We start from the raw sequence: 21,234 nt of genomic DNA on the forward strand, positions 1-21,234 counted from the left end.
GCCAGTCACAGGGCCTGCTTGTGGGTGGGGCCTTCAAAAAGTTCGTGGAAAAGGCATACCATGAAAAACAAACTACATGGATTTCAATGTTCTTGCCCCAAAATAAATATATCTTTTAAATTACTTTTCCTTTTAGTCATGTATTTGAAAGAATGAGAGAGAGAGAGAGAGAGAGAGAATCTTCCAACTGTTGGTTCACTCCCCAGATGGCTACAATGCCTGGGGCAGGGCCAGGTCGAAGCCAGGAGCCTGGAACTCAATTCAGGTCTCCCACATGGGTGGCAGGGACCCAAGTACTCGGGCCATCACCCGCTGCCTCTGAGGGTGTGCATTAGCGGGGAGCTGGATCAGAGACAGAGTAGCCAAGACTCAAACCAGACCAGGGTCTTATGCTGCTGCTCCGACATGGCTGCCCGCATCACAAGTGGGGGTTAACCTGTACACCTCTCGAACTTTTCCGCGTCCCCTCATATCCACCCCCGTGGAACTGCTAAGAGACTTGGGGTTCAGAAAGTACAGCTGCTCTCTAACCTGGCTCTGGGCCAATCCATCTGCTTGTGCCTCAGCTTCCTCATCTGCAGCGCCAGCGTCTGTACTCGCTCTAGTCGTTAAGTAAGTTACATTCGCAGCACACTTAGAACAGTGCCTGCTGCCAGGTAAGAGTTATTTGAGTGTTCCCTAAAAATATCTAAATAAATGATCAGTCCTGCCTGGGATATGCAGAAGAGAGGTGGAAGAATCGTAAAGAAAGCCCGGGTTAAAAAACCTTGAGGCCATTTAAGGACACAGGGCTGGGAAGACGGGAGGCCTTCTCGGTGTATAAGGTTTGGTCCACCTATGTGCCCTTGGCCATGAGATTTTTCTTAGATCCTGCTACCCTAAATGCAGCTTAATTTAAAAAAAAATTTATTTATTTATTTATTCGAGAGGTAGAGTTACAGACAGAGAAGGAGAGACAGGGAGAGAGGGGTCTTCTATCTGCTTGTTCATTCCCCAAATGGGTGCAATGGCCGGAGCTGGGTCAATCAAAAGCCAGGAGCCAGGAGCTTCTTCCAGGTCTCCCACATGGGTACAGGGGCCCAAGCATTTGGGCCATCTTCTACTGCTTTCCCAGGCCATAGCAGAGAGCTGGATCAGAAGTGGAGCAGCCGGGACTCAAACTGGTGCCCATATGGGATGGCAGCACTGCAGGCGGCAGCTTTACCCACTACACCACAGTGCCGGCCCCTTGCCTCCAACTTCAAAGCCAGGAACACAACACCTCTCTGACTTTCTCTCTGCCTCCCTCTTCCACTCTTTCAACACACTTCTTTATTTTATTTACTTGCAAGGCAGAGAGAGACAGACAGACACTCTCCAGAAGTCTCCACAGTCAAGGCTGGGCCAGGTCAAAGTCAGGAGCTGGGAACTCAACCAGGGTCTCTCATGTGGGTGGCAGGGACCTAGCTTCTTGATCTGTCACCTGCTGCCTCCCAGGGTGTGCACTAATAGGAGGCTGGAATAATTGGGAACAGAGTGAGGACTTGAACCCAGGCAATCTGCTAGGGGCTCAAGTCATCCCAGGCAGTGTCTTCACCACCTGGCCAAATGCACACCCTTTCCTCTCCTACTTCTAAAGGCCCTTGTGACTATATTGGACCCCCCCCCCCAATAATACCGGATAACCTCTCCTCTTTTAAGGCCAACTGATGAGCATCCTTAATTCCATCTGCAACCTCGATTCCTGCTTGCCGTTTAAGATAATACATTCACAAATTCCAGGGATTACAACTTGGATGTCTTTGGAGTAGGGAGGACTACTGCTCTGTGCATCACACTAACCAGCAGGGAGTGGTGGGGCCGTGACAACCCAGAGAGCAGGTGCTCCCTCTAAAGGGGCAACTGCCGCCCTGCCCCGGCTGCGCAGTGCATGAAGAGGGGTTTGGGGTGACGGGGTCAGCTGTTTCAAGTGAAGCTGGGAAAGCAGATTTTCAGGTGAAGCTTTCTAATTTTGAAATCACTGGGGCAGGTTTATAAAAAAAAAAACCTCATTGGCTAGATTTGGCCTGCAGCCACCCAGGTGTGGCTCCTGCGTCCACCTGCACCCTGTCGGCCGTGGGGAGATGTTCTCGGGCATTTCCAGGCTCTGCAGGCCCTCAGGGATGCGGAACCAGCTGGGCTCGGGGGCGGGAAGGACCGCGGTCAGGGGCGTGGTGGGTACTGGAGCGGGCACCTCGGGGGAAAGTTCAGCCGGAGAAGGGACCTGCCAACTCCCTAAGGGGCCAGCCGTCACCTGCAGGAAGCAGCGGTGCATCAAAGGGCACAGGAAGTCAGGCTGAGGCGGCCTGAAGAAATGAACCAGAGCAAGGTGGGCCTCACGCCTCGAGTCTCCAGGACAGACAAGTTCAGCTTTTCTCATTTCAAAACAGCCCAGTTCTTCCCCTGGCGGGCGGCAGGCGGCAGGTGGCAGCCGGCAGGGGCGGGCCTGGGAAGGCGGCTTTTTCACCTTGCGCCTTTTCCTGATGCTTGAATTTTGAACCAGGTGAAAGTATTTCCTATTGAAAATACTAACTCGAAATCCTGTCATGAACTTGGGATCGTTGAAAACACAATAGTTGGCAGTGGAGGTGAGACCATGAGTGCGGTTGTCATGGTGACCGGACTGCACCTGTGATCTGACCGCAGGAAGGCTCCGAATGGTGAGAGAGGTGTTCACAAAGCTGGCCAGCTTCTCCGGACCGACCAGCTGTCATCTGAGCTGGTGGCTGCTCTTCCTTATGCTCACATGGCAGGACTTCAACAAGCCAGGCAGGTGCCGGCTCCAGTTCTAGCCCATCCCATTCTGAATGGCGCCCAAGCTATGGCTCTGGAGCTAGCCAAGGCCCTTCTACATGGTGTGCTCTTGAACAACATATTTAACTTCTCTGAGCCTCAGCTTCCTCACCTGTAAAATGGGAGAGACACTATGACCTGCTTCATAGGTTGTTATGAAGGTGAATGAATTAGTGTGGGGCCAGTGGTGTGGCCCAGTGGGCTAAGCCTCCTCCTGCAGCACCGGCATCCTTATGGGCGCCAGTTCTTGTCTTGGCTGCTCCAGTTCCCTGCTAACGCACCTGGGAAGTCAGTGGAAGATGGCCCAAGTGCTTGGGCCCTTGCACTCACGTGGGAAACCAGGAAGAAGCTCCTGGCTCCTGGCTTCGGATCGGCGCAGCTCCAGATGTTGCGGCCATCTGGGGAGTGAACCAGCAGATGGAAGACCTCTCTCTCTGTCTCTCCCTCTCTGTGTCTGTAATGCTACCTCTCAAATAAATAAATAAAATCTTTAGAAAAAAATTAATGTGTCTAAAGCACTTGAAACAGCACAAAATCAGGGCCCATAAATGCTACCTCTTGTTATCTACTATCTTCAACCTTTTCTTAACCTTGTTTAATTTTTCTTACAGATTTTAAAATATGTTCTACTTACTCATATTCAAAAGAAAAGGAGACAGAGCTCTTCCATCCATTGGCTCGTTCTCCAAACATCTGAAACAGCCAGGGCTGGGCCAGACTGAAGCCAGGAGTCTGTAACTCAATCCAGGTCTCCCACAGGGGCGGCAGGGACCCAGGAACTTGAGCCATCACCTGCTGCCTCCCGGGATGCACATCAGCAGGAAGCTGGATCAGAATCGGAGCCAGGACTGGAACTCGAGCACTCTGATGTGGATGAAACTGAGACTTGGCTCGGAGAAGGCAGGCAGGTTCCCCAGGGACACTGAGTTTGGAGACAGAAGACAGGAGTGTGACCCCCAGGCCCCCTGGCCTTCAACCTGAGGCTGTCTGACGGTTTGAATACATGGTCACAGGGCTGAGTGAGGCCGTTGGTTTCTTGGTTTGTGAGTTTGGTTTGGGGTCAGCCCCTCCCACCACCGTGACCCCTGTAGATTCCAGGGTGAGTCAGGTCGAGTCTCCGGCTTGTATTCTGGGCTCAGCTTTGGAACCAAGTTCCTCTCTCCACCACGAAGGAGACTGGGCTGGGGAGGGGGTGTCAAAGCATGCCGATGGCCCCAGATAACTCCCACCAACTCACGAGGAGGCTTTCCAGAATCTGCAAACTACCCCAGGCTCCCTGCTGCCGTCCTGACCCCTTGCCACTGAAGGCACAGTTGCTGCCATGGAAAACCACCAGTGGCACCAAGCTGGCGGGTTAAAAGGCCCAGGAAGGCAGAGGGCACTGCCCAAGCCACAGGTCAGCAGCACAGCGTTGCAGGCCTGGAGCCTCCACTCCCAGCTCAGTGGGCCCCGGGCAAAGTGGCTTCGCCTTCCTGGGGCTTCTGAAAGCTGTCAAATGGGTCAACAGCAGTGCCTATCATGAAAGTTGTTGGGAGAATTCCTTTTTTAGAGAGTTTTACGGAGGTATAATTTGCATACCATAAAATCCACCCACATGAAGTCTGCAATTCAATGGTTTTTAGCATATTTACAGAGTTGTGCAACCAGCACCACATCAACTTTGGAATATTTTCATCACGCCCCCAGAATCACCCTGTGCGCATTAGCAATGACTCCCTCTCCCGGCCACCAGCTCTAGGCAACCACTCGTCTACTTTCTCTCTGTGGATTTGCCTCTTCTGGAAGCTTCTCATAAGTGGAGCCACACACTGGTGGTCCTTTGCGCCTTGCTCCTTTCGCTCGGCCTCCTTTGAGGTCCACGCCCGCTGCTGCCTCTGTCTGCTATCCCACTGTGTGATGAGACCGCATATTCGCTGATCATTCGGCAGCTGATGGACATTTGAGTCGCTTCCCGTTGTTGCCTGTTGTGAACGACGCTGCTAAGAGCATCCCTGTCTGTACAAGTCTTTGGGTAGACATACGCTTTCTTTTTCTTTTTTTTTTTTTTTTAAAGATTTATTTATTTATTTATTTGAAAGGCAGAGCTACAGAGAGGCAGAGGCACACAGAGAGACAGAGGTGTCTTCCCTCCACTGGTTCACTCCCCAAACAGCTGCCATAGCCAGAGCTGCACTGATCTGAAGTCAGGAGCCAGGAGCTTCTCCCAGGTCTCCCACGTGGGTGCAGGGGCCCAAGGACTTGGGCCATCCTCCACTGCTTTCCCAGGCCATAGCAGAGAGCTGGGTCAGAAGAGGAGCAGCCGCGATCCACTCCGGTGCTCTGATACGGGTTGCAGACATCCCAAGTGGCACTTTAACCCGCCACACCGTGATGCCATCTCTCCGTTTAGCTTTTTTAAAAACTGCCAGACTAATTTCCAAAGTTTTACACTCTCATCGGCAATGTATGAGGGTTTCTTGAGAGAATTAAGTGAGATATGTAGCAAAAAGTGCTTAGCATGATGCCTGGTCACAGTAACTCCTCAATAACCAGGAGCTGGAACCAATCAAAGCTTCAGTAGAATCAGGTACAGTCCGAGTACCAGCAGTCCCGCTGCTCCCGCCCGGGCAGAGGGTGTCTCAGGGTGACAGCGGCTCTGAAGCATTGACCACATTCTTGCCCCACCCCCACCCAATCATGCTCTCATTCTTTATGCTCTGTAGCCCAGCACTCAGTACTCCCCAGACAGCCCGCCTCCATCCGCTTACCCAATCTTTTTGGTTTTTAAAGATTTCTTTTAGAGGCATAACAAGTTAAGCCATGGTCTGCACCACCAGCATCCCACATGGGCACCAGTTCAAGTCCCGGCTGCTCCACTTCCGATCCAGCTCCCTGATAAGGTGCCTGGGAAAGCAGCAGAGGACGGCCCAAATTTTGGGCTTCTGCACCCACGTGGGAGACCCGGAGGAAGTTCCTCACCATCACAGCCATTTGGGGAGTGATAAAAGATTAATTTTATTTGGTTGAAAGGCAGAGTGACAAAGAGAGAGGGAGAGATAGATCTTCCATCCACTGGCTCACTCCCCAAATGGCTGCAATGGTCAGAGCTGGGCCAGGCCAAACCCAGGAGCTAGGAACTTCATCTGGGTCTCCCACATGTGTAGCAGGGGTCCAAGTACTCGGGCCATCTTCTTCTACTTTTCCAGGCACTTTAGCAGGTAGCCGGAATGGAAGTGGAGCCGCTGGGACTTGAACATGCATTCTGATATGGGACGCCAGCCTCTCAAGCTGTGGCTTCATTGGCCGCACCACAACACCAGCGTCACTTCCGCAACCCTGATGCGTGTCCGCCCTTCCTGCTTGTGCCCGGGAGAGCTTGAGCAGCACCTCTGTCCACCCCATTTTCTGTCCTCTCCCTCCTGTCCTCCTCCTGACTGTTCTCCAACTGTCAGAATCTCAGCTGGCTTCAAAGCTCAGCTCCTCTCCTCTCTATTGTCTGCCTTGACTTTCTTTTACCAACCAGATCCATGTTGTCCTATCAGTAGCCACTAGCCAGGTTTGTCTATTGAGCACTTGAAATGTGGCCAGTCCAAACAGATGTGCTGAATTGTAAAATGCACACCAGATTTTTGGAGTTAGTATGAAAAATCGTATTTTTTGTATTAATTACATGCTGAGATAATTTTTGGATGTCATTGGGCTAGGTAAAATAAATTATTAAAATTAATTCAGAGCCAGCGTTGTGCCTCAGCAGGTTAAGTGCCGTTTGCAACGCTGGCATCCCATATCAGAGCACTGGGTCAAATCCTGGTCATTCTGCTTCTGATCCAGCTCCCTGTTAAAGTGCCTGGGAAGGCAGCAGAGGACAGCCCAAGTACTTGGGCCCCTGCCACCCAGATGGGAGACCTAGGCGGAGTTCCTGAATCCTGGCTTCAATTTGGCCCAGCCCCAGCGGTTGTGGCCATTCTGGGAGTGTACTAGTGGATAGAAGATCTCTCTCTGTGTAACTAACTTTCAAATAAACAAAATTTAAAATAATCACAGGGGCTGCCGCTGTGTCGTAGAGTACTAAGTCCCCACCTGCAGTGCCCACATCTCATGGGACACCAGTTCGAGTCCTGGCTGCTCCACTTCTGATTGAGCTCTCTGTTGTGGCCTGAGAAAGCAGTAGAAGATGGCCCAAATGCTTGGGTCCCTGCACCCTCGTGGGAAACCCGGAAAAAGATCCTGGCTCCTGGCTTCAGATCGGCCCAGCTCCAGCTATGGCAGCCATTTGGGGAGTGAACCAACGGATGAAAGATCTTTCTCTCTGTCTCTCCTTCTCTCTGTAACTCTGCCTCTCAAATAAATAAGTCTTTTTTAAAAAATAAATTAAAATAATCACAAATTTAATCTCACTATCCTATTTTATTTTATTTTTTAAAGATTTATTTATGGCCGGTGCTGTGGCGCAGCGGGTTAATGTCCTGGCCTAAAGCACCAGCATCCCATATGGGCATCAGTTCTAGTCCCAGCTGTTCCACTTCAATCCAGCTCCCTGCTATGGCCTGGGATAGCAGTAGAGGATGATCCAAGTGCTTGGGCCCCTGCACCCGTGTGGGAGACCCGGAAGAAGCTCCTGGCTCCTGGTTTCGGATCGGCGCAGCTCTGGCCATGTGGCCAATTGGGGAGTGAACCAGGGTATGGAAGATCTCTCTTTCTCACTGGCTCTCCTCTCTCTGTATGTAATTCTGACTTTCAAATAAATAAATTCTGACTTTTCAAATAAAATAAAAAAAGATTTATTTACTTGACAAGCAGAGACAGAATGGGCAATGCAAAGAGAGATCTGTTATATGTGGCTTATTCCCTAAATGCCCTCAACATCCAGGTCTGGGCCAGGACAAAGCCAGGAGCCAGGACTCCATCCTGGTCTCTCCCAGAGGTGGCAGGGGCTCAAGCACTTAAACTATAATCCACTGCTTTCCCAGGTGCATTATCAGGGAGCTGGATCAGAAGCAGAGCTGTCACTGCTGTGGCCTGGGAAAGCAGTGGAAGAGGGCCCAAGTCCTTGGGCTCCTGCACCCGTGTGGGAGACCCGGAAGAAGCTCCTGACTTCAGTTCAGCACAGCTCCAGCCGTTGCAGTGAATTGGGGAGTGAACCAGCAGATGGAAGACCCCTCTCTGTCACTCTCTGCCTCTCCTCTCTCTCTGTAACTCTGACTTTCAAATAAATAAATTAAAAAAAAAAAAAAAAAAGGCAGAGCAGCCAGTGCTCCAATAAAGGATGCCAGCGTCCTAAGCATCGGCTTAAGCTGGTAGGCCACACACTGGCCCAGTTTCAATATTATGAAAAATGTGGCTATTGGAAAATTTAAAATTACATACAAGGGAACCTCAAAAAGTTGTGGAGAGGTGGGCCTCGTGACACAGCCGGCTAAGCCACTGCTTGGGAAGCCTGCAGCCCGTATCAGAGTACCTGGGATCAAGCCCCACCTCTGTCTTGTGATCCAGCTTCCTGAGAGGCAACAGAGGACGGCTCGAGTACTTGGTCCTGTGTCACCTGTGTGACAGACCCCCATGGAGTTTCTGGCTCCTGGCTTCTGCCTAGCCTAACACTGGCTGTTGAGGACATTTGGGAAGTATGGAAGATTCTCTCTTTCTCTCTCTCTGTCACCCTGTCTTTCAAATAAATAAAGATGAATACATATTTTTAAAATATTTATTTATTTACTTGAAAGGTAGAGTGACAGAGAGGCAGAGGCAGAGGCAGAGAGAGAGAGAGAGAGAGAGATCTTCCATCCCCTGGTTCACTCCCTAGATGGCTGCGACGGCTGGAGCTGGGCCAGTCAGAAGTCAAGAGCCGGGAGCTTCTTCCAGGTCTCCCACACGGGTGCAGGGACCCAAGCTCTTGGGCCATAGCAGAGAGCTGGATCGGAAGTGGAGCAGCTGGGACTTGAACTGGCGCCTGTATGGGATGCTGGCACTGCAGGCAGGGGTTTTACTGCTGTGCCAGCCCTGAATAAATATTTTTTAGAAAGTCTGTGAAGCAGGCAGGTACTTGGCTCAGCAGCTAACATACTGATTGCAATGACTGCATCCCAGCATCCCAATTAGGAGTGCTAGGTTTGAATCTCAGCTCTGCTTCTCATTCCAGCTTCCTGCTAATGTGAAGGAGATGACTGCTCAACTACGTGGGTCTCTGCCACTCATGTGGGAGACCCATATTGGGTTTCTGGGCTCCTGGCTTCAGACTGGCTCCGCCCTGGCTGTTGCAACCATTTGAGGAATGAACCAGCAAATGGAACATTTCTCTGATTTTCAAAGAAAATGTTGAAAAATTTAATTAGAAAATAAGTTTATTGTGATCCAAAAGCTTAGGGGGTCCGTCTTGTGACGCAGTGAGTTAAGCCACTGTGATGCCAGCATCCTATATTAGACTTACTTATTTTATTTGAAAGTCAGAATTCCAGAGATGGAGAGGCAGAGAGAGAGAGAGAGAGAGAGAGGTCTACCATCCACTGGTTCACTCCCCAAATGGCTGCAACAGCCAGGGCTGGACCAGGCTAAAACCAGGAGCCAGGAGCTTCTTCCAGGTCTCCCAAGTGGGTGCAGGGGCCCAAGGACTTGGGCTACCTTCTGCTGCTTTCCCAGGCACAACAGCAGGGAGCTGGATCAGAAGTGGAGCAGCAGGGACTCAAACTGGCACCCAATGGGATGCAGGCACTGCAGGTGGAGGCTTTACCCTCTACACCACAGAGCCAGCTCTCTTCATGAACTTTCCTGGCTTACATCACATTTCTATTGGACAGTCTTGGTAGACTGCATGAACATCTTGACAACTGCTATTAATTCAACAACTATTTTTCCCATTTTAATCCTGTTACCTGAAGCAGTGCTCACCACAGTCTTGCCGGGTGGAGGTTATAGACTTCTCCTTTTTATAGGTCAGGAAACCCAAGGAGAATGTGACCTCCCCAAGGTCAGAACCCCAGGCACTGGCAGATTCAGGATTCAAACCAAGTGGCCTGACCCCAGAGCCTCTGCTCCTCCATGGAACCTACATGAAGAGCTTTGGGGTGTCACTGGCTGGGATTGGGGTGCTGGGGGCATCTTTGTGCTTTGAGTTAGACCAGTACTGTGTGGTTGTGAATCATGCTAATCAGAAACCGGCTGAACACGTGTCTCATAAATACAGAATGAGGAAGCAGATTAATTAATAAAAGCAATGCATTTGGAATAAATCAGATCTCAGGATCTGTGGGCAGAATAGAGCCTGAGAACCACTGATCTAAACAAATATCTCATTTTACAGGCAGGGAAACTGAGGCCCAGGCAGGAAGGGATTTGCACAGGGCTGCTGGCCAGTGGCAGCGCCAAATGCAAAAGCTGGGGTTCCAGGTCCCAGGCCAAGCGCCCCTCTGGGCCTCATCCTCAGCCACCTGGAAGATCTTTATCTTGGAACAGCCCCCTTCCTCCCCCAAGCCGGTCCCAAGGACTAGAGAGGAGGGGGCCAGGAGACCCAACCCACTTCCCATCAGGATCCCAAGGCCACTACCGGTCCTGGGCCAGGAATTCCTTTCGGAGACTTAAAGGGAGCCAGAAATAATTCTGAAGCTTTGGAGGCCTCCAAGAGAGCCCCGATTCCTACTCGGGTCCTGGTCTGGCTGACCCAGCCTCCCTAGGGCCCCTGCTCCCACCCCCACCCCACCCCCACCCCGTGCGGCCTGCCTGGGTTTCCACCTTCTCTCTTCCCACACCGGTCTCCAAACAGGCAGGAGAAAGGGCGACAGAGAAGGTGCCAAGTCCCTCATCCCTGGGATCCAACCCAGGAAGCCACAGGCAGGGGCTCTGAGCAGGAGCCGCTGAGACACAGAGAGACAAAGAGGCACGGGGGAGCGGGTCTCAGACAAAGGGACCGAGAAATACGGAGCGGCCGGATGGAGATCAGCGAGGGGAGAGGGACCGCGAGCTGCAGGGGCGGCTTGCCGAAAGACGGGAGTTGGAAGTAGGCAGAAGAAGCAGAAATGAGAATTTGAGAAAACGGATTGAGGGGCTGCGGGGAGAGACAGAGCCCGGGGCGCCCGGGAGGCGCTCCGCCAGCGGGCAGCGGCGCGCAGGGTGCGGGCGGCGCGGGGGCGCCAGGGCCGCAGGGGGCGCGGGGGTCCCGGGAGGGGGCGGACCCTCCTCCCGGCGCCGGGCCCCGCCGCGGCGTCCGAGCAGCCACATTCCTCCGGGTTTCCCACACACTCGCCATCAAAGAGTCCCCAAAGCCCCAGCTCGCCGCGCCCCTCCCCCGCCAGCGGCTGGAGAAGCTATTTTTCACCCCCTCCTGGTCTTTAATCTGTTGTGGGGAAAAGAAAGCGGCTTTTGTTGAACGAGGGGCTGCGCGGGGGGCGGGGAGGGGGCGCGGGCGATTGTGTGTCCCGCAGCTGCGCGCCGCCACCGCCGGGGGCGGGGGGCGCGGGGCGCTGGCCGCGGGCGGGGAAGGTCGGGCAGGGCCAGAGTGGGGGCAGCCGGGGCGCGGGGTGCGGGCGGGAGGGTGGCAGTGGGCGAGGCAGTGGGTCTGGCGGCCACCCGGGCGCTGGTGCGCATTGTCCTCTTGGCCCTGGCCTGCACCTGGCAGGGAGGTTGGGTGAGGATGGACAGAAGGGACCGCACCGCTGGGGAAAATCGTGTCTCTGGGGGCCCCCAGCGCGACACTCCGGGACAGACAGGAGCCCAGGCGCGCAGCACGCACGCCAGGAGGGCCCCTCACTTACCCAGAGACTGAGACACACACACACACAGCCGAACCCGACACCACAGAGGTTTGTGCAACAAAATGACTTTCAAATGAGAGCTTCTTTCCCCCTTCCATCCCCCTCCAGCTGGTGGCCTGACTCATAAACTCTGCACTCTGTTCCGCCTCCCACAGCTGTGTGACCTTGGACGAGTCACCTCACCTCTCGCGTCTGAGGCCACCGTGAGGACAGAGGGACACAGTACATGTCCGGCTCCGTGGCTGGCGCTCAGCACCCGGGATCCTTCTTAAACCCGCGACTGCCTGGGCCGCTGTCAGGATCCCTCCCAAGTACAAAGGCTTGGACCAGCAGGAGGCGCTCTCTGAGCTGCAGGCCCTACCTCTGCCTTTTCTGGGATGCCCACAGTGGAGCGTGCCCGGAAGGGGGGTAAGGGGGGGAGGGAGCCCCTTTGTGGCCAGATGTGTCCCCTCCCAGCCTCCCTCCTCTAGCAGGCTTTGACCTGCTGGTGGGACTCAGGCTAACCCAAGACCCTACCTAGGAAGGGCAAGCATTGCTTTGCAAGGTTTTTAGGTTTTCCCCTTCTCTTGCTTTGTGTGTGTGTGTGTGTGTGTGTGTGTTTTCTTGCTCTGGCTCCCATCGTTAGTAGGGGACCAAATCCAGCTGTCAGCAGCTGTCTGTACAAAGACCCTTGTGCCTGAGGGCAAGAGGGGTGTGTCACAGAATCAGTCATTCAGTACAACCAGCATTTGGGTTTTGAAGGTTTTATTTATTTATTTATTTGAAAGGCAGTTACAGAGAGAGGAGGAGAGACAGAGCAAGAGAGATCTCCCATCTGCTGGTTCACCCCACAAATGGCTGCAATGTCCAGGGCTGGGCCTGTCTAAAGCCAGGAGCTTCTTCCAGGTCTCCCACGTGGGTGCAGGGGCCCAAGCACTCGGGCCATCTTCTGCTGCTTTCCCAGGCCATTTGCAGAGAGCTGGATTGAAGTGGAGCAGCCAGGACACAAACTGGCACCCATATGGGATGCTGGCGCTGCAGGTGAAAGCTGAACCTGCCACAGCACCGGCCCCTACCCTACCCCATCCCCAACCAATATGGTCTCTCATAAGTGAGTATGGGGCTGACACTGAGTTCAGAGGCCCTTGCTACCTGCCAGTAGGGGCCACAGCACTCTGAGAGACACAAGGCAAGTTGAAGTGGGCAGGACAGTGGGGCCAGGGAGACAGAGCAGGCTGCAGTAGGTCCCATAGGTGGCTGGGACTGTCCAAAGGAACCACGAATGAAAGGGCCTGGGACACAGTAAGGTCTCTGCAATGTATTCTTACGACACTTGTCCTTTGGCTATTTGTTAAGTCAGGTTAAATTCCCACATAACCTGCTGATGCGCTCTGAAATCTAGAAGTTCCAAACTTTTTCCTTGATAGGGAAAGGAGGCAAAGGCTGTGCCTTGTCCGTCCTCAGTCTAGAAATGCTAGGGTGAGGGGACTGGCCCCTGTGTGTCTGGGCATTGTGCAGCCTGTCTGTCCTTGTGTGCATCAGTGTTTGGGCCGCTAGCCTGCTTCAAATCCTGTGTTGGGTCCCCACCACCACCACCATCAGCTGTGTGGACAAATCTCTTAACTTCTAGAAAGTGTCTAGAATATGATTATAATAACACCTACCCCCTAAAAACTCTAGCACAGACGACACAAGCCAGAATTTATAAAGCACCCAGCACATGGTGGCTCCCGGAAAGTCAGCTTCCTTCCTGCTCCCCTGCAGTGCCCACCCCTCCAGCCCAGAGGCCAGGCCAGCCATGGATATGCCTTGGTCAGTTGCCACCCACCTGCTAAAGTGAGGGGCTGCTTAACTTCAAGGTGGTGTTGCTGGCTCAAGCCAGGCCTGCCTTGGGTTGGAAGAGAGCACTGAACTCCACAGCAGAACCCTAAACACAGGAACAGCCATTCTGTTCTTTAAGAATAAACATCCCCTAAAGCATGGACAGGAAGGGCTCTGACGAGGACGGGGAGAGCTTTAAATTTCCAAGAATGTGCTGTGCTGTCTCTCTGCATAGAAAAGTTTCCTCTAATACCCTAGCACTGTATCTTGTCTTCCTAGCTAACGGATCTACCCTTGCTTTTTATTACTACTGTTGTTGCTATCATTATATGAGAGCCGAGGGCGGGAGTGGGGCGGGAGAGAGAACCTTTATCCACTGATTCACTCATCCATATGGGGCTGGGAATGCAATCCAGGTCTCTCACATGGGCACCCAGCATCTGAACCGTCGCTGCTGTCTCTCAGGGTCTGCATTAGCAGGAAGCTGGAATCAAGAGCTGGAGCCAAGATTCGAACCCAGGTACTCCCAAATGGGATGTGGGTGTCTTAACTGCTAGGCCAAATGCTGCCGACCCCCACAACGCGTGCACACACACACACACCGCTGCTTCACTACCTGGTAGAATAAAGCCCTCTAAGTCTGTCCACACTACCTTCTCCGGAGGTCCTTTGGCAGGAAAGGAGAAGGAAAAGCCCAGATGCAGAAGGACCCAAGCTTTGGAGACAGGCAGATCGGGGTGCAAAGCTTGGATCTGTCACTTACTAGCTGTGTGAACCTAACCGTGCTGAGCCTCTCTCCTTGTCTATAAACCCAGTCAAGGAGAAAACGTATGTGAAGGCAAGCAGAGTTGGCAATTTGGATCCAATGAACCTGGATGAGGATGACAGCACGGAGCTGCAGCATGGGCCACCCAGAGTCCCCAGAAACCCTGCAAGGACCCATGCCTTAGACTTCAGCTTCGCACATACTCCCCTGGACAGCAGGAGCTGTTCATTTCACCTGGCACCACCTACCCCAGCTAACAGGGGCTGTGTCCCATCACTGCACATAAATTAGCTAACCCAGGGAGGACGAGGAGGCGCAGCAGGTCAAGTCCCTGCTTGGGACACCTACATCCCACCTAAGAGTACCTGGTTCATGTCCTGCCTGGAAAGCAGTGGATGGCAGCCAAAGTAGTTGGGTCCCTGCCATCAACATGGGAGATCCAGAGAGAGTTCCGGGCTCCTAGTTTAGGCTTGGCCCACCCTCAGCTCTTTCAGACATTCGGGTGGTGAACCAGTGGATGGACACTCTTTTTCTGTCTTTCCCTCTCTTCTGTCTCTGCCTTTTTAATAAATAAGTACATCTTTTAACAATATAACTAACTGCTGCCCACGGCACTTTCTGTCCTTCGTCCCCTCTGATCGGCCCAGCTGCGAGGCAGGTGGATGTTATTCTCATCCCAGGTCTACAGAGGAGCCGACTGAGGCAGAGTGAGGGTAGGTGGTCTGGGCGAGAATTTAAACCTGGTGTTGATTGTAAACCCTCTGTGTGTTCCTGGTATCCTCTGAATTGCAAGCAGTACTCTGGGGTCCCGCTCACTAGGGAGAGGGAGGAGGGACATGTTCCACACCAGTGGCTGGGAAGCCCTCAGTACACCTTGACAAGCACCTGGTGAGCAAACAGGTACACGCTGGGAAACGCAGCAGACCACATAATGCTAATGACCAGGGGGTCCCCAGGGCTGGGTTCTGGCCACAGGTCAGCCACTGATGGCCCAGTAACTGTGGACAAGTTCCTCAGGTCCTGGGGAAGCCCGCTCCTGCACCATACACACATAGGTAGGTAGACAGGGACTCGGTTTAGGAAACAGAAAACTTCGAAATTAGCAGCACAGAGACTCCAGGACCACATAAAAAAAAAAAAAAGTTAAAACAGTATAACTTAATAGTTCTGCCAGCTCTCCAGAAAATCAGAGAGCACAACATTGAATTTTTTTTTAACTTTGGCAGTGGAAGACCCAGTTCCTGGAAATGCTTACAAAATGATTCCTGACACTGGGAGGAGATAGTTAAAAGGGGGCGGGAGGGGGGGAGAGAAGGAAGAAGAAAAATTCTACAGATCGCTAAAGGAAGAAGCCCGAGAGAAAGGGAAGTCACAAAAGGAAGAAAAGAGCTGCAAGAGAGAGGGGAGACGACCCGCAAGGGGCCCCGCGCACGGGCGCTCCCCGCTCGCGGCTTCTGCCCTGCACGAGCCGCCCCCGGCCGGCCGCGGCGCCCCGCCCCTCTCTCGGGTGTCGGGCGCTCATTGGTGCGGGCGGCCGTCGCCGGCCGGTGACTGCCCGAGGAAAGGTTGCCTGGGACACGCATCCCTGTGTGAACGCATGACGTCCCACCCTGGCGCCAGGCTGTCTGGGGCTGAGTCTTAGATCAACACAGCTGTGGGACCGGGACCCACAGCTGGGCAAAGGAGCGGATTCCTCAACAAAAAATAGGATTGTGAGAAAAGTTCTGAAACAAAAACAGCGCAGACAAAAGCCTTAATGACATCCTTTCATAAAAATAAAAAATGCAAGAGGGGGGAAAAAGCTGGTAAAAGGCGCAGAACTGGGAACAGAAGGTTCAGAGGCGTTTGGAAGAAGGGGCTGAGGCCCTGCCACCGCTAAGCGGGCTGCAGAAGGCCCGGGCCGGCCGGGCTGAGCGCGGGGCACAGAGCAGCCGCTGAGCTCTAAGCTCTATTCAGTGTTCCCGGCCGTAACCTGCCGCTTTCGGAATCAAACCCTTAAGAACCCAGAGGCCCCCCGAAAGGTCACGGGCTTCCTCCCAACCCCATCTTGGTTCCCCCCCCCCAAAAAAAAATGAGGCCTAGGAAGGAAACTGGTCCAAGGAGCAGCCCGGACAGGCGTCTGCTCGCTAACTCTGCGGCGCCCTTGTCCCCGGGTCATCTGTCACACAAGCCCATGGGCCTGTCAGCCGGGAAGCATCCTGGGAAATTCTAAATATGAAGGTGCTTTGCCAACCACAAACCGCTACAGAAGCCTGAGGCACCCGTGGTAATCAATAGAGTAGAGGGAGGGGCCCACCAAGCACCTATCCCCCCCCCCCGCCTCCCGCCCCATGGAGGCCCCCAGGAAGGGCCGGTGGGGAGAAGCAGCTTGCAGAACGGGGCATTCAGTAATCACTTGAGCCGATGAGCTCCATTCTGTGGATGGGAAAATTAAGGCACGGAGAGGTGACACATCAATAAACGGAAAGAGTGCGTATTTGCGCATACATCTGCCTGTTCCGAAGGCCGTCACTTTTCTAGAATCTGCCGGGCTTGGCCCATTCTGCACAAACCACTGCGCGGTAGAAGAGAGGCTCTTCTGTGGGGTGGCTGGGGAGTCCCACGACCGAATGGCTGGCACCTGACGCTGGCAGCGTCCTGAGACTGACTGTTCACAGGTTATTCCCTCTCTTATAGATACTAAAGCAGCCCCCTCGTTGAAAAGGTTACTCTCCCAAGAGGAAGATTGTGGAAGGCCTTGTTCTCAGGACACACCGCCCGTGGTGTGACCGGGGCAGGAAGGAGGCTCCTAGACTGGTTCTGCTATGGCAGGTAGTGTGACATTGGACTTGTTTTACATCCTGTCTGGGCCCTTTGCCATCCTACACCTGCCTGTCCAAATCTCACAAAGCCTTCAACATCTACAGTTGGAAAGGGTTTTAAATAATCGCTTGGCACCGTCTCACTTTACTCCCAAGGCAGCTAAGGTCGGGGTATCTGGGTTTGTTCACCATTACCTGACAAAGGACTGGCCGAGCGGGCACACTGAATGCAGGGCTTCTGGTTTCCAGTCCCGTGTCCTTCCCACTGTCACTATTTTGAGTCTCCCAGGCCTGAGCCCCTATTGTCCTGTTAATCAACGCCACACACTATTGAACTCTTCATTGTTTCCTGTGTTGATCTTGTCTCCTCTAATTGTGACATTCTTGAGAGCGGGAGCCACTGTTTTATGCAAACGGAGTCCATCAATATTTGCTGATGAAGGAAGAAACCACTGGGGGGATGCTTCCTGGTCATTTCCAAGATGGAAACCAGCCTTGCGGAAATGCAGAGTCCCCAGAGTGCTGGAAGGTGACAGGAAGGCTGACGAGTGTCCCGTGGCAATGCTGGTCTCGCAGGAGGAGCTGCAGCCACCTCAGCAGGGCTGCGGACAATCAAGTCCAGGTGGCGGCCCTGCCCGGGCAGCAAGGGGGCAGAGACAGAGCCGCGGGCTCACCAGGGACCTCTGCAAGAGCTGTGTGGAAAGGTGCGGGGGTCGGGGGGGGCCCCGTGCGGGGAGCTGGGAAGCAAAAGTTACCCAAGATGTGCTGACCCAATCGGGGCTCCTAAAAAGGTTTATATGGAAACCACTTCTCCTGCTCTCCCATATTGAAAACCCTGTCCAAAATTCATTTCCCAAGCACAACTGGGCATGCATTCGATTCCTTAAGGAGTTCATGGGGAACGAACGAAGCCTCGGCTCTTTTCTTCCCCCATGCAAAAAGCACGCTGGATCCAGGCTTTCTCCTTTTTTTTTTTTTTTCTCTTTTCCCCTGTTGCTCAAATAAATAGTGTTCTTTGCTCAAACCCCCTTCCCCTCCTCCTCTTGCAATCTCAGCGCCTAGCCCAAATCTGTTTTCTTCATTGTAACCTCAGCTTCACCGCAATTAATTTTTTTTCCCTCTGGTCACAAGATAATTCCTGACGCCAGTGAGTCTGGAGGTCAGACGAACAGCAAATTGGGGAACAAGGCGGCACTAATTCCTTACAAGTTTCCCTTGAAAAAATCTTTTGCTTAGGAAAAAAAAAAAAAAAGCTTTGCTGTTTAGCGATTTATGACCTCGGAGGAGCTGTGGGTTCGAACCAGTGCTGGGTTAAGGGTGGCCTGGCAGGGGGCAGGGGAGCTCTAAGATCTGGGGCGCTGCCAGGAAAAGGCAGATTCTTGAAGTTAATGGTTTTAAGTGATTTTTTAAATCCTTGCTGGCGAAGAGGCCCGCCTATCCCCAGCATCAGCGCTTCCTCATTCCTTGGATCCGCGGCTCCGCGGTCTCCGGCGAGCGCCCAGCTCGAAGAAGCCTGTTAGCAATTTAAGCGGGCTGTGAACGCCCAGGCCGGGCGGGGGCGGGGGCGGGGGCGGGGCCGGGCGGGCCGATTTGAATAAGGAGGCGTGTCCCCGAGGCGGGCGCTATAAAGGGCGGGCGGCGGCGGGCGTGCGCGCATTGCTTGCTGCCCCAGTGGGTTTCTAGCTGTATCCTCTCGTGTGCATCTCCGAAGCCCTCCCGCTGCAACATGAAGGCGCTGAGCCCGGTGCGCGGCTGCTACGAGGCGGTGTGCTGCCTGTCGGAACGCAGTCTGGCCATAGCGCGGGGCCGCGGCAAGGGCCCGGCGGCCGAGGAGCCGCTGAGCCTGCTGGACGATATGAACCACTGCTACTCGCGCCTGCGGGAACTGGTACCCGGCGTCCCGCGAGGCACTCAGCTTAGCCAGGTGGAAATCCTGCAGCGCGTCATCGACTACATCCTCGACTTGCAGGTGGTCCTGGCCGAGCCGGCGCCCGGACCCCCGGACGGCCCGCACCTCCCCATCCAGGTGCGCGTGGGAGCCGGGGCGGGGTTTGAGCGCCCAGACCGGGATGCGGCGGGACCCCCGAGGTGCCGAGCGCTTTGCCTGACTCTCCCTTTGCTCTCCTCCTTTTGCAGACAGCAGAGCTCGCCCCGGAACTCGTGATCTCCAACGACAAGAGGAGCTTCTGCCACTGACCTGGATGACCTGGCACCTCCAGGTGAGTCTGGCCTCCCCGCCCCCCGGGGGTGGGTAGGGGCCGAGGGAGGCTGGAGTTGGCAGGCCTTTGAAAGGATTATCCCTTCCTTGGCGCAGGACCATTCAGGCCGGGGCGGGGGTGGGGGGCGCAAGTGAAATGTCGGTGGTCCCATCAAATGAATGGCAGAACCAGTTTCGGTCGAACGTGCGTTTCCCTGTTTAACCTTTGCACGTTGCCCCTGGCTGCATGCAGGGGCCAAAGAGCCAGGCAAGGAGGCGCGGTTCTGACCAAGTAAAATAGCCTTTCTGTTGGGAGTCCTTTTAAAGGGCGCTGTGTCTTCTCCGCGACCCCCCCCCCCCCGCCCCGCCAGCAGTGTCCATTCTGGGGGGAGGGCGAGCGCAAGCTCCGCCTGTGGTCCTTTGGCGCCAACTTGGGTGGGGGCAGCGTGGGGCGCGGAGTTATCAGCTGGAGGTAGAGAGCGAGTTTCCGCCCTGGCGCCGGCCAGTCTGCGGACGGCCCCCGCCTCGGCGCGCTCGGCGGAAACTGACGGCTCCTCTCTTCTCCCCCGCCCAGAACGCAGGTGCTGGCGCCCGTTCCGCCTGGGACCCCCCGCGACCTTCTCCGGCCGGAAGCCCGAGGGCATGGATGGGCCCCAACCTCGCCCTGCCCACTTCACTCCCCCGAACCCCCCTGTCTCGAGCCTGGACCTGGCGCCCGGGAGCGAAGGACTGTGAACTTGGGTGGCCGGAAGAGCCAGAGCTAGCGCAGGTCACCAGCTGGGCGTCGTCACCCTGCCCCCACTACACCCTCAAAGTTTTCAGACTCTTCCCGTGGGGGGTGGGGGTGAGAGTGGGTACACCCCAAAGTCCGCCGAGGCGGCGGCAGGGCTGGTCTCCTGGTCTCCCTGGAGCAGCTGTTTCCCTGATTATGAACTCTATAATAGAGTATATAGCTTTTGTACTTTTTTACAGGAAGGTGACTTTCTGTAACCGTGCGATGTATATTAAACTTTTTATAAAAGTTAACATTTTACATAATAAACGATTTTTAAACTCTTGTGTATATAATTTGGTCTCGTTCCCGTTCTTCTCATTCCCTTAAGCATTAATGCAGAATTTAGGGACACGGAGCCTCCCTGCCACTTGGAAAAGCAGAATTCCCAGCTGACAGGAGGGGGAAGGGGCTGGGGCTCCAGCTGGAGCTCCAGGCCCCTTGGGACTGTGCCCAGGAGAGACCTAGCCCTGTGCTAGGAAGGAGGCGTGGCACCTGGCAAGCTGGGGGCTCAGGCAAGTGGGACACTTGAGTTCTCGCATCCCCTGAGACCTAGCTAGCTGCCCCCTTCGCGTCCTTAATTATTCGTGATGGTTTTCTAGCAGAGATGTGGTAAGAGTGGAGCTTCCAGTTGGCCTTGCCCGGTGCCCAAACCTGTATGGTGGTTGGTAGACCCATTTCAGAGATGAATAAACTGATCACTGGACCTGGTTTCATTTCCCTCATGCTCTCTACTCTGGCTGCAGCCCTGGCTTCCAGAAGTCAGAAATGGAGAGGCCCGTCTCACATCTGCAGCCACTCGCAGGAGGATGTGGACGTGGGTTGGGAAGCACAAGTACAGTCCCCCCTCCAACACTAGCTGGTTTGGTCTCTGACCTTGAATTTGAGGGGGAAGCCCCACAGCCTTGTGTCCTTGGGGTGTTCATATAGCCCTCCCTTGGGAACCCACTTTATCTTTGTCCCCATTTCGGGTGAGGCTCAGTGGGGAGTGGGTCTGAGCCAGGTTCTCACCGTCCCTGAAGCACAGAAGGTGGGTGACCCTTACCTACAGAGACGGCCACCGTGGTAGACAGGAGCGGGACCCGGGACTGGCCATTCCGTGGGCCCAGCCTGGGAGTGGGGCAGCGGCTAAGACCCCAACCCATAGTATCCCCTGCCGCCCCCCCACCTGGTGGCTCCCTAGGTGGGCTGCACCAGACGCCTGGCCTCACTAGATTTCTGTTTATGATATGATCTCATCTGTGTGTTGGCCCCTGGCACGAGTTATTTCGATATTTCATAACAAACAGGTCACGTCATCACCTTTCGTGCCTTAACCCTGGTGAGCTTTCTGGGGTGACGAGGGGCATGTGGGGAGGGGCGTAACC

At 54.3% G+C, this 21,234-nt stretch overlaps 1 protein-coding gene and 2 long non-coding RNA genes across 7 annotated transcripts in view; 2 read left to right on the forward strand and 1 right to left on the reverse strand.

Moving 5' to 3' along the window:
• The window catches only part of LOC138850713 (uncharacterized), a 21,815-nt gene extending 18,234 nt beyond the window's left edge, over nucleotides 1-3,581 (reverse strand). For all 3 annotated transcript variants that reach the window (XR_016211239.1, XR_011390850.2, XR_016211238.1), the window contains exon 1: nucleotides 3,446-3,581. This is a non-coding gene — a long non-coding RNA (uncharacterized LOC138850713). The remainder of the gene's footprint in view (nucleotides 1-3,445) is intronic.
• The window catches only part of LOC127493476 (uncharacterized), a 22,209-nt gene extending 3,811 nt beyond the window's left edge, over nucleotides 1-18,398 (forward strand). For 2 of the 3 annotated variants that reach the window (XR_016211236.1, XR_016211237.1), the window contains exon 3: nucleotides 3,571-7,182. This is a non-coding gene — a long non-coding RNA (uncharacterized LOC127493476). Of the gene's footprint in view, nucleotides 1-3,570; nucleotides 14,811-16,773 lie in introns of those variants that run through there. The other variant, XR_016211235.1, reaches the window with a different exon arrangement.
• Nucleotides 18,399-18,549: 151 nt separating this feature from the next.
• ID3 (inhibitor of DNA binding 3) lies at nucleotides 18,550-20,163 on the forward strand. The gene is made up of 3 exons (XM_002715985.6): nucleotides 18,550-18,924; nucleotides 19,035-19,117; nucleotides 19,670-20,163. The coding sequence occupies exons 1-2, from the start codon at nucleotides 18,625-18,627 to the stop codon at nucleotides 19,092-19,094; spliced, it is 360 nt and encodes a 119-aa protein (XP_002716031.1). The 5' UTR covers nucleotides 18,550-18,624; the 3' UTR covers nucleotides 19,095-19,117; nucleotides 19,670-20,163.
• Nucleotides 20,164-21,234: the final 1,071 nt, after the last annotated feature.

This window comes from Oryctolagus cuniculus, chromosome 7 (genome assembly GCF_051225735.1).
Source record: "Oryctolagus cuniculus isolate XC-2025 breed Fujian yellow rabbit chromosome 7, ASM5122573v1, whole genome shotgun sequence".
Lineage (NCBI taxonomy): Eukaryota > Metazoa > Chordata > Mammalia > Lagomorpha > Leporidae > Oryctolagus > Oryctolagus cuniculus.

Excerpts from the sequence above, each read along its gene's own strand:
- ID3 (XM_002715985.6), top strand. The coding sequence starts at position 18,625 with ATGAAGGCGCTGAGCCCGGTGCGCGGCTGCTACGAGGCGGTGTGCTGC. Across the intron at positions 18,925-19,034 it reads GCCCGCACCTCCCCATCCAG|ACAGCAGAGCTCGCCCCGGA; the intron begins GTGCGCGTGGGA and ends CTCCTTTTGCAG.